Source organism: Manis javanica, chromosome 16 (genome assembly GCF_040802235.1).
Source record: "Manis javanica isolate MJ-LG chromosome 16, MJ_LKY, whole genome shotgun sequence".
Classification (NCBI taxonomy): Eukaryota; Metazoa; Chordata; class Mammalia; order Pholidota; family Manidae; genus Manis; species Manis javanica.
Window position 1 is genome coordinate 60,126,890 of NC_133171.1, and position 13,987 is coordinate 60,140,876.

The 13,987-nt window shown below is 41.6% G+C and overlaps 1 protein-coding gene across 2 annotated transcripts; it reads right to left on the reverse strand.

Moving 5' to 3' along the window:
* Positions 1 to 11,338: 11,338 nt before the first annotated feature.
* On the reverse strand, positions 11,339 to 13,489 carry RPP21 (ribonuclease P subunit p21). 2 transcript variants are annotated; one of them, XM_017651405.3, is made up of 5 exons: positions 12,946 to 13,169; positions 12,771 to 12,871; positions 12,597 to 12,679; positions 11,633 to 11,758; positions 11,339 to 11,483 (listed from the first exon to the last, which is right to left on the reverse strand). In XM_017651405.3, exons 1-5 carry the CDS (start codon positions 13,090 to 13,092, stop codon positions 11,386 to 11,388), a joined length of 555 nt encoding a protein of 184 aa, XP_017506894.2. In that variant the 5' UTR covers positions 13,093 to 13,169; the 3' UTR covers positions 11,339 to 11,385. The 2 variants fall into 2 exon arrangements, with proteins under 2 accessions (XP_017506894.2, XP_036882759.1); XM_037026864.2 differs by having other exon boundaries at positions 11,344 to 11,483; positions 11,626 to 11,758; positions 12,946 to 13,489.
* Between the last annotated feature and the right edge of the window lie 498 nt (positions 13,490 to 13,987).

The following is a 13,987-nucleotide window of genomic DNA, read 5'->3' on the forward strand; positions in this document are numbered from 1 at the left end:
ATCTCCCAACACAAGGAACCCAAGGAAGACAACACCAAGACATATAGTAATTAAAATGGCAAAGATCAAGGATAAGGACAGACTATTAAGAGCAGCCAGAGAGAGAAATAAGATCACATACAAAGAAAAGGCCATCAGGATATCATCAGACTTCTCACCAGTAGTAACCTTACAGGCCAGAAAGGAGTGGCATGATGTACTTAATTCAATGAAGTAGAAGGGCCTCTAACCAAGATTACTTTATCTGGCAAGATTATTATTTAAATTTGAAGGAGGGATTAAAGAATTTCCAGATAAGAAAAAGCTGAGAGAGTTTACCTCTCACAAACCATCTCTACAGTGTATTTTGGAGGGACTGCTCTAGATGGAAGTGTTCCTAAGGTTTAATAGCTGTCACCAGAGGTAATAAAACCACAGTATAGAAAGTAGAACAGCTAATTACTAAGCAAATACAAAATTAAATTAACTATCCCCAAACTCAATCAAGGGATAGACAAAGAGTACAGAATATGACACCTAATATATAAAGAATGGAGGAGGAAGAAAAAGCAGGAGAAAAAGAAAGAACCTTTAGACTGTGTTTGTAATAGCATATTAAGTGAGTTAAGTTAGCCTCCTAGATAGTAAGGAAGTTAACCTTGAACCTTTGGTAACCATGAATCTAAAGCCTGCAATGGCAATAAGTACATACCTATTGACAATCACCCTAAGTGTAAATGGACTGAATGCATGAATCAAAAGACATAGAGTCACTGAATAGATAAAAAACCAAGACCCATGTATGTATATGCTGCCTACAAGAGATTCACTTTAAATCAAAAGATATACACAGGCTAAAGGTGGAGGGATGGAAAAAGATATTTCATGCCACTAATAGGGAGAAAAAAACAGGAGTTGCAGTACTTGTATCAGACTAAATAAACCTCAAAACAAAGAAAGTCACAGGAGACAAAGAAGGACATTACATAATGATAAAAGGGTCAATCCAACAAGAAGATATAACTTATATAAATATCTATGCGCCCAACACAGGAGCACTGACATATGTGAAACAAGTACTAACAGAATTAAAAGGGGAAATAGAATGCAATGCATTCATTCTAGGAGACTCCAACACTCCACTCACTCTGAAGGACAGATCAACCACACAGAAAATAAGTAAGGAGACAGAGGCACTGAACAACACATTAGAGCAGATGGACCTAACAGACATCTACAGAACTCTACACTGAAGAGCAGCAGAATACACATTCTTCTGAAGTGCACATGGAACATTTTCAAGAATAGATCATATACGAGCCCACAAAAAGAGCCTTGGCAAATTCAAAAAGATTGAAATTGTACTAACCAGTTTCTCAGACCACAAAGGTATGAAACTAGAAATAAATTATGCAAAGAAAATGAAAAATCCCTCAAACACATGGAGACTTCACAACATGCTCCTTAATAACCAATGGATCAATGACCAAATAAAAACAGAGATCACGCAATATATGGAGACAAATGACAACAAAATTCAACATCGCAAAATCTGTTTGACACAGCAAAGGCCATGCTGAGAGGAAAGTATATTGCAGTACAGGCCTACCTCAAGAAAAAAGAAGAGCCCCATATGAACACTCTAAACTCACAATTAACGAAACTAGTAGAAAATCAACAAATGAGGCCCAAAGTCAGTAGAAGGAGGGACATAATAAAGATTAGAGCATAAACAAATAAAATCGAGAAGAATAAAACAATAGAATCAATGAAAGTAAAAGCTGGTTCTTCTAGAAAATAAACAAAATAGATAAACCCTTAGCCAGACTTAAGAAGAAAAAAAGAGAGTCTGCTCACATAAACAGAATCAGAAATCACTATGGCCACCACAGAAATACAAAGAATTATGAGAGCATACTATGAAAAATTATATGCTAACAAACTGGATAACCTAGAAGAAATGGACAACTTTCTATAAAAATACAACCTTCCAAGGCTGACCCAGAAAGAAACAGAAAATCTGAGCAGACCAATTACCAGCAATGAAATCGAATTAGTAATCAAAAACCTATCTAAGAACAAAACACCTGGACTAGATGGCTTCACTACTGAATTTCATCAAACATTTAGTGAAGAACTAATACCCATCCTCCTTAAAGTTTTCCAAAGAGTAGAAGAAGAGGGAATACTTCCAAACTTATTCTATGAGGCCTACATCACTCTAATACCAAAAACAGGCAAAGACCCCACAAAAAAGAAAATTAGAGACCAATATCCCTGATGAACATAGATGCAAAAATACTCAACAAAACATTAGCAAGCTGAATTAAAAAATATATCAAAAAGATCATCCATCATGATCAAGCAGGATTTATTCCAGGGATGCAAGGATGGTACATTCGAAAATCCATCAACATCATCCATCACATCAACAAAATGAAGGACAAAAACCACATGATCATCTCCATAGATGCTGAGAAAGCATTTGACAAAATTCAACATACACTCATGATAAAAACTCTCAACAAAATGGGTATAGAGGGCAAGTACCTCAACATAATAAAGGCCATATATGACAAACCCAGAGTCAACACCATACTTAATAGTGAGAAGCTGAAAGTTTTTCCTTTAAGATCGGGAACAAGACAGGGATGCCCACTCTCCCCACTGTTATTCAACATAGTACTGGAGGTCCTAGCCATGGCAATAAGACAACACAAAGAAATAAAAGGCATCCAGATAGGCAAGGAAGAAGTTAAACTGTTCCTGTTTGCAGATGACATGATATTGTACATAAAAAACCCTACAGAATCCACTCCAAAACTACTAGATCTAATATCTGAATTCAGCAAAGTTGCAGGATAAAAAATTAATATGCAGAAATATGTGACATTCCTATACACTAACAATGAACTAGCAGAGAGAGAAATCAGGAAAACAATTCCATTCACAGTTGCATCAAAAAGAATAAAATACCTAGGAATGAACCTAACCAAGGAAGTGAAAGACCTATACTCTGAAAACTACAAGACACTCATGAGAGAAATTAAAGAAGATACCAATAAATGGAAACACATCCCATGCTCACTGATAGGAAGAATTAATATAGTCAAAATGGCCATCCTGCCCAAAGCAATCTACAGATACAATATAATTCCTATCAAAATACCAACAGCATTCTTCAACGAACTTGAGAAATCATTCTAAAATTCATGTGGAATCACAAAAGACCCAGAATATCCAAAGCAATCCTGAGAAGGGAGAATAAAGCAGGGGGGATCATGCTCCCCAACTTCAAGCTCTACTACAAAGCCACAGTAATCAAGACAATTTGGTACTGGCACAAGAACAGACCCATAGACCAATGGAATGGACTAGAGATCCCTGACATAAACCCAATGGTAGATGGTCAATTAATATGTGATAAAGGAGCCATGTATATACAATGGGGAAATGACAGCCTCTTCAACAACTGGTGTTGGCAAAACTGGACAGCTACATGTAAGAGAATGAAACTGGGTTATTGTTTAATCCCATACACAAAAGTAAACTCAAAATGGATCAAAGACCGGAATGTAAGTCATGAAACCATAAAACTCTTAGAAGACAACATAGGCAAAAATCTCGTGAATATAAGCATGAGCAACTTCTTCCTGAACGCATCTCTTTGAGAAAGGGAAACAAAAGCAGAAATGAACAAACGGAACTACATCAAACTAAAAAGTTTCTGTACAACAAAGGACACCGTAACAGAACAAAAGGGCATCCTACAGTATTGGAGAATATATTTGTAAATGAAATATCTGACAAGGGGTTAATATCCAAAATATATAAAGAACTCACACGGCTCAACACCCAAAAAAGCAAATAACCCGATTAACAAATGGGCTGAGGATATGAAGAGACAGTTCTTCAAAGAAGAAATTCAGATGGCCAACAGACACATGAAAAGATGCTCCACATCACTAATCATCAGGGAAATGCAAATTAAAACCAGAATGAGATATCACCTCACAGCAGTAAGGATGCCCAGAACTGAAAAGACTAAGAACAACAAATGCTAGTGAAGATGTGAAAGGGGAACCCTCCTACACTGCTGGTGGGAATGTAAGCTAGTTCAAGCATTGTGGAAAGCAATATGGAGGCTCCTCAAAGAACTAAAAATAGAAATACCATTTGACCCGGAAATTCCACTCCTTGGAATTTACCCAAAGAATACAGCTTCTCAGATTCAAAAAGACATATGCATCCCTATGTTTATCACAGCACTTTTTACAGTAGCCAAGATATGGAAGCAATCTAAATGTCTATCAGTGAATAAATGGATAAAGATGTGGTACATATATGCAATGGAATACTATTCAGCCATAAGAAAGAAACAAATCCTATCATTTGCAACAACATTGATGGAGTTGGAGGACATTTTACTCAGAGAAATAAGCCAGGTGGAGAAAGACAAGTGCTAAATGATTTCCCTCATTTGTGGAGTATAACAATGAAGCAAAACTGAAGGAATAAAATAGCAGCAGACCAGAGACTGCAAGAAGGAACTAGTGGTTACCAAAGGGGAGGGTGTGGAAGGACGGGTGGGGAGGGAGCGAGAAGGGGATTGAGCGGTATTATGTTTAGTACACATGGTGTGGGGGATCACAGGGAGAACAGTGTAGCACAGAGAGGGCAAATAGTGGATCTGTGGCATCTTGCTGCACTGATGGACAGTGACTGCATTGGGGTATGGGTGGGGACTTGATAATATGGGTAAATATAGTAACCACATTGTTTTTTCATGTGAAATCTTCATTATAGTGTATATCAATAATACCTTAATAAAAATTTTTAAAAAATTCAAGTTGTGAAGTGTAATGAGAAATTTAGAATATCAACGTTTTGTCACTTCTGATGAAATAGTGGATCTAGATATTGGACATCAACAGCTGCTGACATGACAAAATGAGGGAAAACCAGAAATTATGTGATTCCTTAAGAAAAAACACAAAATTAGCTATAGTCGTCAAGGCAGTGGAACCTTAGTCTAATCATGCTTCTGGCTCCAGCTCCTAATTTTGAGGAAATACAGAAGACGAAGAAATATGTTGAATTTCACAATATTTCAAATAAATATTTAGTGAAAAGAGTAGCACTGTTTTAAATTTTTGAAAATCTCTTTAAATATGTCTAGCTGAATAGTAGACAGATTTTCATATGTGTTGTTTTCAATTTGTTGCAGTATGGTGTTTCAACTATATGAGGAAAAATCTAGTTTCATTAAATACGTCATTTAATAAGGGAGTATTTTTATAGCTTTCACAAATAATTATAGTCATTCTTCACTCTTTACCACAACTCAACAAACAACAACTTCTTAAAGGTTAACTGGAATGTGGAATCTGAAATACTATTGATGAGTTTTACTACTGTTATGTTAAAATTGAGATACTGTGAAAAGGGTGGTAAGTTCGGAGAGGCACAGCTTGCACGCTCTCCCCTCCTTTGGCCTGAGAAGCTGCTGCCTCAGAGGCTCATGAGGGACAGAGATGCAGGGCCAGGTGACCAAGAGCTCTGCCACCCTGGCCATAGGGGATGGAATGGCACAGTATTTTAACTTTAATTCTGCCAACATCTTTATCAAGATGTCATTTTTGTCTTTTATGAAATTTTTGTCTCTGTGAAAGGCAGGATTACATTTCTTTCCTGATTCAGGTGGGGCAGTATATTAATATTTATAAAGATACTCGTGGCATTGGGGCTTTGAATTGATAAATATTCATTATATGTGGAAAAGTATGATACATATATCTCAACCACACAAATATGTATGCTTAGTTGTTTATATGTATATGCCCACAAGGACTAGAAGGACCAGCCAAACTGTCAACTACATGTGATTATGGCTGATTTGTATGCTCTTTGCTTTTTGTGTTTTTTGTTTTCTATAGTGCACATACTAACTTTTAAACATTTAAATATTAAAAATTGTCTAGGCTATTTTGCATTTCGAGTGGATCTTTTGCCTGTGTATAAATTGTAATATCAAGCATTGGTTATCTGAAAATATTGGTTCACAGTGTTATGCAGATCTTCCAAATGTTGACACATTTCATATAATATAAAAAATTACATTCATTAAAAATCACTACTAAGCTCATCAGAAAAATCTTTTAAGTATTGGGAAACTGTTGAGCTCACAGTGGCAATATGGTAAGCAGAATAATGTCCACCAGAGATGTCCACACCCTAAATCCTGGAAGCTGTGAATATGTTACTTTATATGGCAAAAAGAACTTTGCATTGTAATTAAAGTAAGGATTAGGGAGATGATCCTAGATTACCTGGGTGGCCCAATGTACTCACAAGTGTCCATATAAGAGAGAAAGAGAGACATATTTTGAGAGAAAGAGATCAAGATGGATTGATTTGAAGATGCTAGGCTGCTGGCTTTGAAAATGGAGGAAGGGTCTCAAGCCAGGGATTGCAGATGGCCTTTAGAACCTAGAAAAGGTGAGGAAATGGATTTTCCCCAGAGCCTCCAGAAGGAATGCAGCCCTGCTGATACCTCGATTTAAGCTCATGAGACACATCTCAGCATTCTGACCTCTAGAACTGTAAGATAAGTTTGCATTGTTTCAAGCTACTAAGTTTGTGGTAACTGATTACAGCAGTAATGGAAATATGGGTGGTCACAAGTTTTCCATATCATAATTTTCTTGTAAAAGCTTGAATTTTATCAATAGCAACAAATACTGTTGGTTGTTTTCTCTGAAGAGTCAGGCTCACTTTGTCCAGTTTTTATTAAAAGTCTGTCCAAAATCCAGCTGGAATAATCATAGATTATGGTTATGTCAGTCACTGTTCCAAGTAAAAAGAGTGTTCCATGAAAAAAGCAACTAGTTCAGCTTTCAAGTCAGACAGTCATGCAGGTGTTTTCTGGGAGACAGTACTTATCCCACATTGCACTTTGTCATGTAGCACAAGTGTTTTATGCATATTTGCAAATGTGTCACACAGAATGTTAAAATGCTCAAGGGTAGAGGCGTAATAAAATACAGAATTTTTACTTCTTTACTGGGGACATTCTTAAATGGAATCGTCCCCCATTCCCTGTCCCTTGTATGGCAGTAAGGGATACATATTGATGCCACCTTCTTGATTCATTTTAAGACACCAGCAGTTTACCCACCATTGCTTTTGCACCATCAGTGCAAATCTCAACATAGGGAAAATGGCAAAATAAGTCAGTATTGCAATCAAAGTAAGTCTTGGGGGAACCCTAGCAGTTGGGGGACCTCAAGAAATTGCTGGCTTAGGATTTATACATGCTTTATAGCTGGCCAGCATGCAGGGGAATTTCCCATATTACAAGTCCTAACCCTTCCTTCCTCCAACAGAAGCTACAACTTAACTTTTCAAACCTTTGCTGACACTAGAGCATAGACATGACCTCAGGTCTGCCAATCAGTCACACCCATGCTACACGTAAGAGTTGGGAGACAGCATGTGAGGAAGTAGGTGTCTGCTGGAATCCTTCATCTGGCAAAGGAGTCAGCAGAGGTGCCCAGCTTCTCATGGGCACTGATGTGGACCTGCAGGCCCCCGTGCCCAGCACCAGCAGCGTGGCAAAAATTTCCAGTGGCAACGAACAAGTCAAGTTCCTCTTGACAGCCTGAGGATCCTTGGCCCCCTGTGTCTGGGCCTGGTAGTGATAGCAGTGAGGTGCTCTTTGGACACTTCCTCAGTGTGGTCTGGGCATTAGTCATGTGGCTTCCATTCCCAATTGTTTGGTCATCCCTGGGCTTCTCAGAGGTATCTGATGTTGCACATATACTATTTTTCCATTTAAACTCCCTATTTTGAACTTTGCTTTTTAACTGTAGAGCCTGGTATTACCCATGCCTAGGGGATTTTGATGCTCTGATCTCATGGACCTGGATCACTTGCCCACTTCCAGAATCAAGCTTGGAGTTATCCCATGCAAAGCACAATGATTATGAATGAGGGAGAAGAAAAAGAACTATTTCCAAAAGGAGGAATCACGGATGACAAGGAGAGGAAATGAATAAATTTCACTGCAGGGTAGTTACTCTGAAACCAGATCAAAAAACAGTCCTTAACACTGGATTATGCTGTCTTCTTTTCAAGAAAGTTTTCTTCTGGCAGATAGTTACTTTCCTGGCAGCTCACCTTGACTCTGCTGAACCTAGGTCTTTAAAATTAATTAATTAATTAATTAACTATATTAAGGTATCATTGATATATACTTATGAAGGTTTCACATGAGCAAAATGGTGGTTACTACATTTACCCATATTATCAAGTTCCCCCCACGCTAGAGTAAGGTTTTTAGCTCTTACTCTAGGGCCTGGTCCTCACTCAGAGTGAGCCTCTCTGGTGTCTCAGCTAAAGGACCCTACTTAGCTGGGTTGGAGCCCCAGGGTCTCCCCCAGTGTGGCCCCTGGTGACTGGTAATCTGTCCTATAGCAGTACTTGCTGCACATATAGCCCAGAGCCTGGCCGGGGGTCTAGGAGAACCCACAAAGCCCTCTGCCACCCCACACCTGCTTTGCTGTTCTTGTTGTACCCTGAAGGTCCAGCCCCTCCAGCAGCCCTGAATTCTGGCCTCTGCCTGACCAGCTTGGTGGAACTGGCATCCTCTGGTCTGAGCCACTGTCATCTCTCATCTGGGTGACTGCAACAGCCTTCTGTTTTCCCTTCTTCCAGTCTTGCTCTCCTAGTCTACTGTTCAAAGAACATTTAAAAATGTTAAGCCAGATAACATCATTCCTTGATAAAAATTTCCAGTGGCAACGAACAAGTCAAGTTCCTCTTGACAGCCTGAGGATCCTTGGCCCCCAGTATCTCTTCTGCCACTCTCCACCTCATTTGCTCTGTCCTACTTCCACCTGCCTCCTTTCTGATCTTTGACAGTTTTGCAGGCTCCTACCTCAGGACCCTCTGTAGAAGGTCCCTACTCCTTCCCACCCCCAATTGATCTGCCTAGCTGGATTGTTACCTCCTTCAAGTCTTTTTTTCAAATGTCACTCTTAGTCAGGGTTCCTCCAAAGCACATCCAGAGACAAAGACTTGTGTGCATGTAGCTCACCAGGAAGATCATCCTACGAATTCTGGTGAGGGAGTGGGTAGTGAAATGGGAGGCAGCAAGTATAGAAAGGGCACATCTGAGTACTGGTGTTAGCAGAGCTCAAGCCTGCAGGAGGCCCTGAGACTATGTAGACTGTTTCTCCACCAAATCTCATCCCTCATTGTTTGGGGTCGCTCCCAGGGGCATTACTCCCCGGCAGTTTTGGCCTCTCCTGCGCAGCTTCTGCTTCCAAGTAATAACTGCCTGGAGAGGTCATGGAAAAGATGATTGCCAGTTGGCCCATAAACTAGACCCTGGCATTCAGAGGCTCCTCATGCCCAACTTTGTCATTGAGATAATGATGTGTTGTTGAGATTATCTGGACTGTGTACATGACTGAACTTCTATATAAGCTTGGGAGTTAAGCCTCTATATAAACTTGGGGGATTTGGTGGGCAGATGCGAAGATCTACTCGTCCTGTGGCATGCAAGACAAGCCTCATTTGTTAACTCCCTTGTTAAATCTGCCACCTACCAATTGGAGTGGTTTCTTTCTTCAGTCTTTCCTGGCCCTCTGTGTGAGGAGTCTGGTTTTAGATGACAACCACAGGTTGCTTCTAACCAACATACCCTGGGGCAGAGAGACAGAAGCTGGTGTCCTGTAAGGGAACTAACCCTAGGAGTAATGTTCCCTGAGGCTGTCTGAGGGGATACGGACCAGGCACCCTTAGAGTCTGTTGAGGTCACCTTCTCAGTACTGCTTACCTAGACCGCTCTATTTAAAAACTGGAACTTGTACTCCACAGCTTCCTTACCCTCCTGGTTTTATCTTTTGCATGTATTCCTTTAAGATATATACTTTATTTATCATACATTGTTTTTTGCTAGTCTTTCCTCCAACTTTGTTCACTGATGATGTACATCTTAAATTTTGAGCAATTCCTTGCCACACAGCAGGCCCTAAAAAAACATTTATTGAATGAATGAATGAAAGAGTCTGAAAGAAACTCTGCTTTTTTGACTTCTAGTGGGAAAACCAGGGTAACTTCATTTGTTAGTCTTTGGAGTTTGAAGAAACTTAAGGAAAAAAAACATGGTCAAACTGCCTCATTTTACAAGCTTATATTATGGTAACAACACAGATTCCTTGACATCCAGGACCTGTCTTTTCTAATATATTTTGCTACTTGTTATTTTTCTGTGTTATTGTGATGACTACTTACACTCTATTAAAATGCCCTGTAAGACCCAATTTTCAAGGTGCCTCCACATATCTTACCTTATTTGGTAGTTACAGCAACAATGTGATGTAAACAAAGCTAGCATTACTATTTATTGTCTCCTTTGTTGAGAATCTAAGTAATTGTCCAACTCTCTCCTGAATTCACAAGTCTCTCAATCCTTACCTCTCTTCCCAACATACTGCTACTCATTTTTACCGGTTTTAAAAAGTGCTTATGTTCCTAAGATTCAGGGAATGATTAGGTCTTGGTTTCTGTGGCAGATGCGGAGATCTACTCATCCTGTGGCACACAGCAGTAAGTAAGTGCAACACAGGATTTATAAGAGAAAGGTAAGGAACAGTGCATTCTGAGAATAGTGAATTTTGTGTGTATGCTTTTAGGGCAAACTGATTAGCTGGCACCTAGCAAAGAGGTCAGTCTGAAATTCTGTCCTTGAGTAAGTTCTCTAGGGGTATCAAACAAAACCATTTTTATTGTTCACTGATTCTCAAGAAAACCTTGAGGTTTGTGTAATGTCTGCCAGTATCCTTTTATTAGCATATTTGATCTTGTTAATTCGGGTCTGTACAATTTCCTGTATTAGAATTCTATAGAAACAAACAGAGACTGGGAAAGACCAACTCTTTCCCAGTCAACCTAGAGGATCTGAGGGCCCCAGCCCCCCAAAACATTTTTCTTTGTTTGAAAACAGCATCAGTGGCATTAGCAGTCTGTCCAGCCCCTTAGTGAACAGTCAGGGCTACCTAACTATGGAGTGCCCTAAGAAGGCTCAGGCCTTTGCAGACATCCTGGAGGCTGAGTTCCAAACGTGGCATTGCATTGAGGGACAAAGGGGCACTGGAGTCAGGGTCCCAGAACTAGGAGCTGCTTAATGGGACCACGTGATCAATGGAAATTGGGATCTCCCTGAATGGTAGTAGTACGAAGATAGTAAATACAAAGGACAAGAGTAAAGGAGAGTTTAACTTGTGACAGAAATACAAACAGTAACAGAGGAGAATAGAATGAAGAGCTGAAATACTCACAGAACAGAATCATACGAAGTGAACCAGAACTGAACTTTATTTGGAAGACAGGGTAAATCCATTACTGGTGACCAGAGCTCTGAAGCTTCACTTTCTCCTCAGGAAGGTGGGCTGGAATGGGGTGGGCTGTGTTTGGCAGGGGCTGTGGTGGCTTGATATCTGGGTAGACAAGCAAAATGGAGTTTTCTGAGACTATGGCACCTCTCACACCAACCCAGAACCCACCTGTGTGTGTCCTCTTCAGCTCAATGTCCCCCATCATCCTTATCCCCCTGGGATATCCCATATTTTTCTCCACTACCTCTCACCTGCCTGGCTCGCCAGCTGGGCCTCAGGCCTGTCTCCCCAGAGCAGATGGTCAGGATCATTGAGAAACCGCTGGCTGCGCTGACATGTTAGGCAGGTCTGTACTGTCCAGCGCTGTCCCCTGCATCCTGGGGTGAAAGTGAGAAAAAGGAAGGGAGTGCTCATGTTTAGAGAAGAAAAATTCTCCTGCACCCAGTTATGCTCAATTTTAGTAAGAATTCCTACCCCTTGTCCCCAAGTCCAAACTTGAGGTATTTAATCCCTGCTTGAAGTCCATCAGTTTCTTGGTGAATAAAGTCCTTTATTCTTTAAGATAAAACCCAAACTCCTTAACAAGACTCTTCAAGATTTGCCCTGGCTCCTGCAGCCTCATGTCTTGCCCTTGCCAACCTCAAACTCCAGCCTCCAGAATGCTCATTTTGTGGACATCACCACAAGCTCTCCTGTCCTGGAATTCTCACACATGCCTAGAATTTCCAACTGCTACTCCTTTTGCTCATCATCAGCCTCACCACCACTGGCTTAAGTAGCCTGGCATTCCACTCCTCAGGTAAAGCATTTTTGTGCACTACTTTGTTTCTATCTTAGAAACTTCTATCAAGTTTCTATCTTGTAGTTCCATCAGACTACAATTTCAAGGAGAATAATGAATCTAGCACAATCCTTGACATATCTTAGAAAAATAAATATTTGTTCAATGAATGAATGAATGGTGATGGGAATCGGTCCTCCACGAGGCAAAATAACATCTATTGCTATGTATGGGTGGTGTGGCAATATAATTTCTCTAATGCCCAGCCCTCAGTTTGTCCAAGTGGAGTTGCAGTTTAACCCAGAGCTGGAAAAAGTCGGCTCCTGCAACTCCAACGCCGGATACCCATTTAAAGAGAGGAAAGGGGTCTCTGGCCCACCGTCTCCCCGCTCACCAGTGTTCCTCAATCACCCCACCTCGGCGGGAGCACTCACGTCTCTGGCGCTGCGTGCAAGTCAGGCCCGGTATGAGGAGAGAAGAGCAGCCACGACAGAGGGTCCTCTTCACAGAGGGGTCCCTGGAAACGGAAGGGGAAGGTGATCTGGACGCCCACGCTCTCTCTCCGTTTCTTACCCTTCCCGCCCACCGCCGGCCTCTGAGCGTCTCACCGCCGCAAGACAAGCCGCTTTGCGATGATCCTCTCCGTGTGGCAATAAAACCTCGCCAGTGCCTGGTTCTCGGGGTCCTGCCCAAGGACGCAGTGGGCGGCCTGAGGCAGAGGAGCCGTAATTAAGGGAAGGCCGCCCCGGGCCACCTCCCACTGCGCCCGCGACGCGGACTCACCTGGTACAGGAAGCTGAGCCTCTGGAAGGCCTCGCGGTCCTTCACCTGCCCAGCCATCCGTTTCGCACCACTCCTGCGCCTGCCGTGCTCGTCCGCAGGCTCCGGCCGGGCGCCCGCGCAAGGCCTTCCGGGAAGTGTAGTTCCCATGCCCGAGAGCCTCCCCTCCTCTGGCGCCACCCTGCGGCCTTACAGACCCATCTGTTTGTAAACTCATCTCCCCGCAATCCAAGCCCAAGGTTTCCGAGTTACGGCTTTCTTCTAGTCTCAAACCCATGCTCAGTTATACTAGGTAGAAACTGGCGATGTTAGGGAACAGAAGAGGGTCTTAAACTACTAAACACTTTCAGGCTTTCAGGACAGAAGACTGGTCTCTTTGTGCAGATAGGTAGGAGATATAGTTATGTGCAATTTATATGTATGTAGACCTTCCGCCCTAGCTAAATGCTGATGCCTGCAAGATCTACGGACTGAAAGGACAGAGGTTATATATTAAAATAAGAACTGGTGCCAGCGGGAGTGAAACTGGAAAGGATCATGAGCATGGTGGAGGGAGAGAAGAGGGGTCCTGGCCCTCAGAAAGCACAGCTTACTCCCACTCTTACCTCATTTACCAAAGAAACATACTTCCTGTTATGCAGTGAATACACAGGTGATCCTTGTGAACTCCTAGTCTTAGGTACTGTGGATAGCATCTCCTGTCCCTAAAACTACCCTTCTCCCCACAGTAGGCATATACTTGACATCCTAAACTCTGACCTCCTTTTGTCTCCCATTCGTTTTGGCATCCTGTGTTTACTTCTGCTTCAGTTATTGACCACCAGTTCCTGAGGTCAGAAGTGGGGGGATGAGAGCTGTAAGGGCATAATATGAATGAACCCTGAGGCAGCCTAAGTCAGGAGAGATGAGGTCTCTCTCCCCTCTCCCATCAGGCTGAGTAGGGAATCAGGTCCACAGTTCCGAGGAAATGGCTGAAATCTCCTCTGGGATTGTTTTTAAAAGGGTCCCCAGTCTCAAATGAGGACTGTTTAAAATATAGATGCCC

What these genes read in the sequence shown, in the direction of transcription:
- RPP21 (XM_017651405.3), bottom strand. Translation starts at nt 13,092, where the DNA reads ATGGGAACTACACTTCCCGGAAGGCCTTGCGCGGGCGCCCGGCCGGAG. An exon ending in GGCTCAGCTTCCTGTACCAG is followed by an intron (nt 12,872 to 12,945) that starts GTGAGTCCGCGT and finishes CCTCTGCCTCAG; the next exon opens with GCCGCCCACTGCGTCCTTGG. An exon ending in CCAGCTGGCGAGCCAGGCAG is followed by an intron (nt 11,484 to 11,632) that starts GTGAGAGGTAGT and finishes TTGTCTACCCAG; the next exon opens with ATATCAAGCCACCACAGCCC.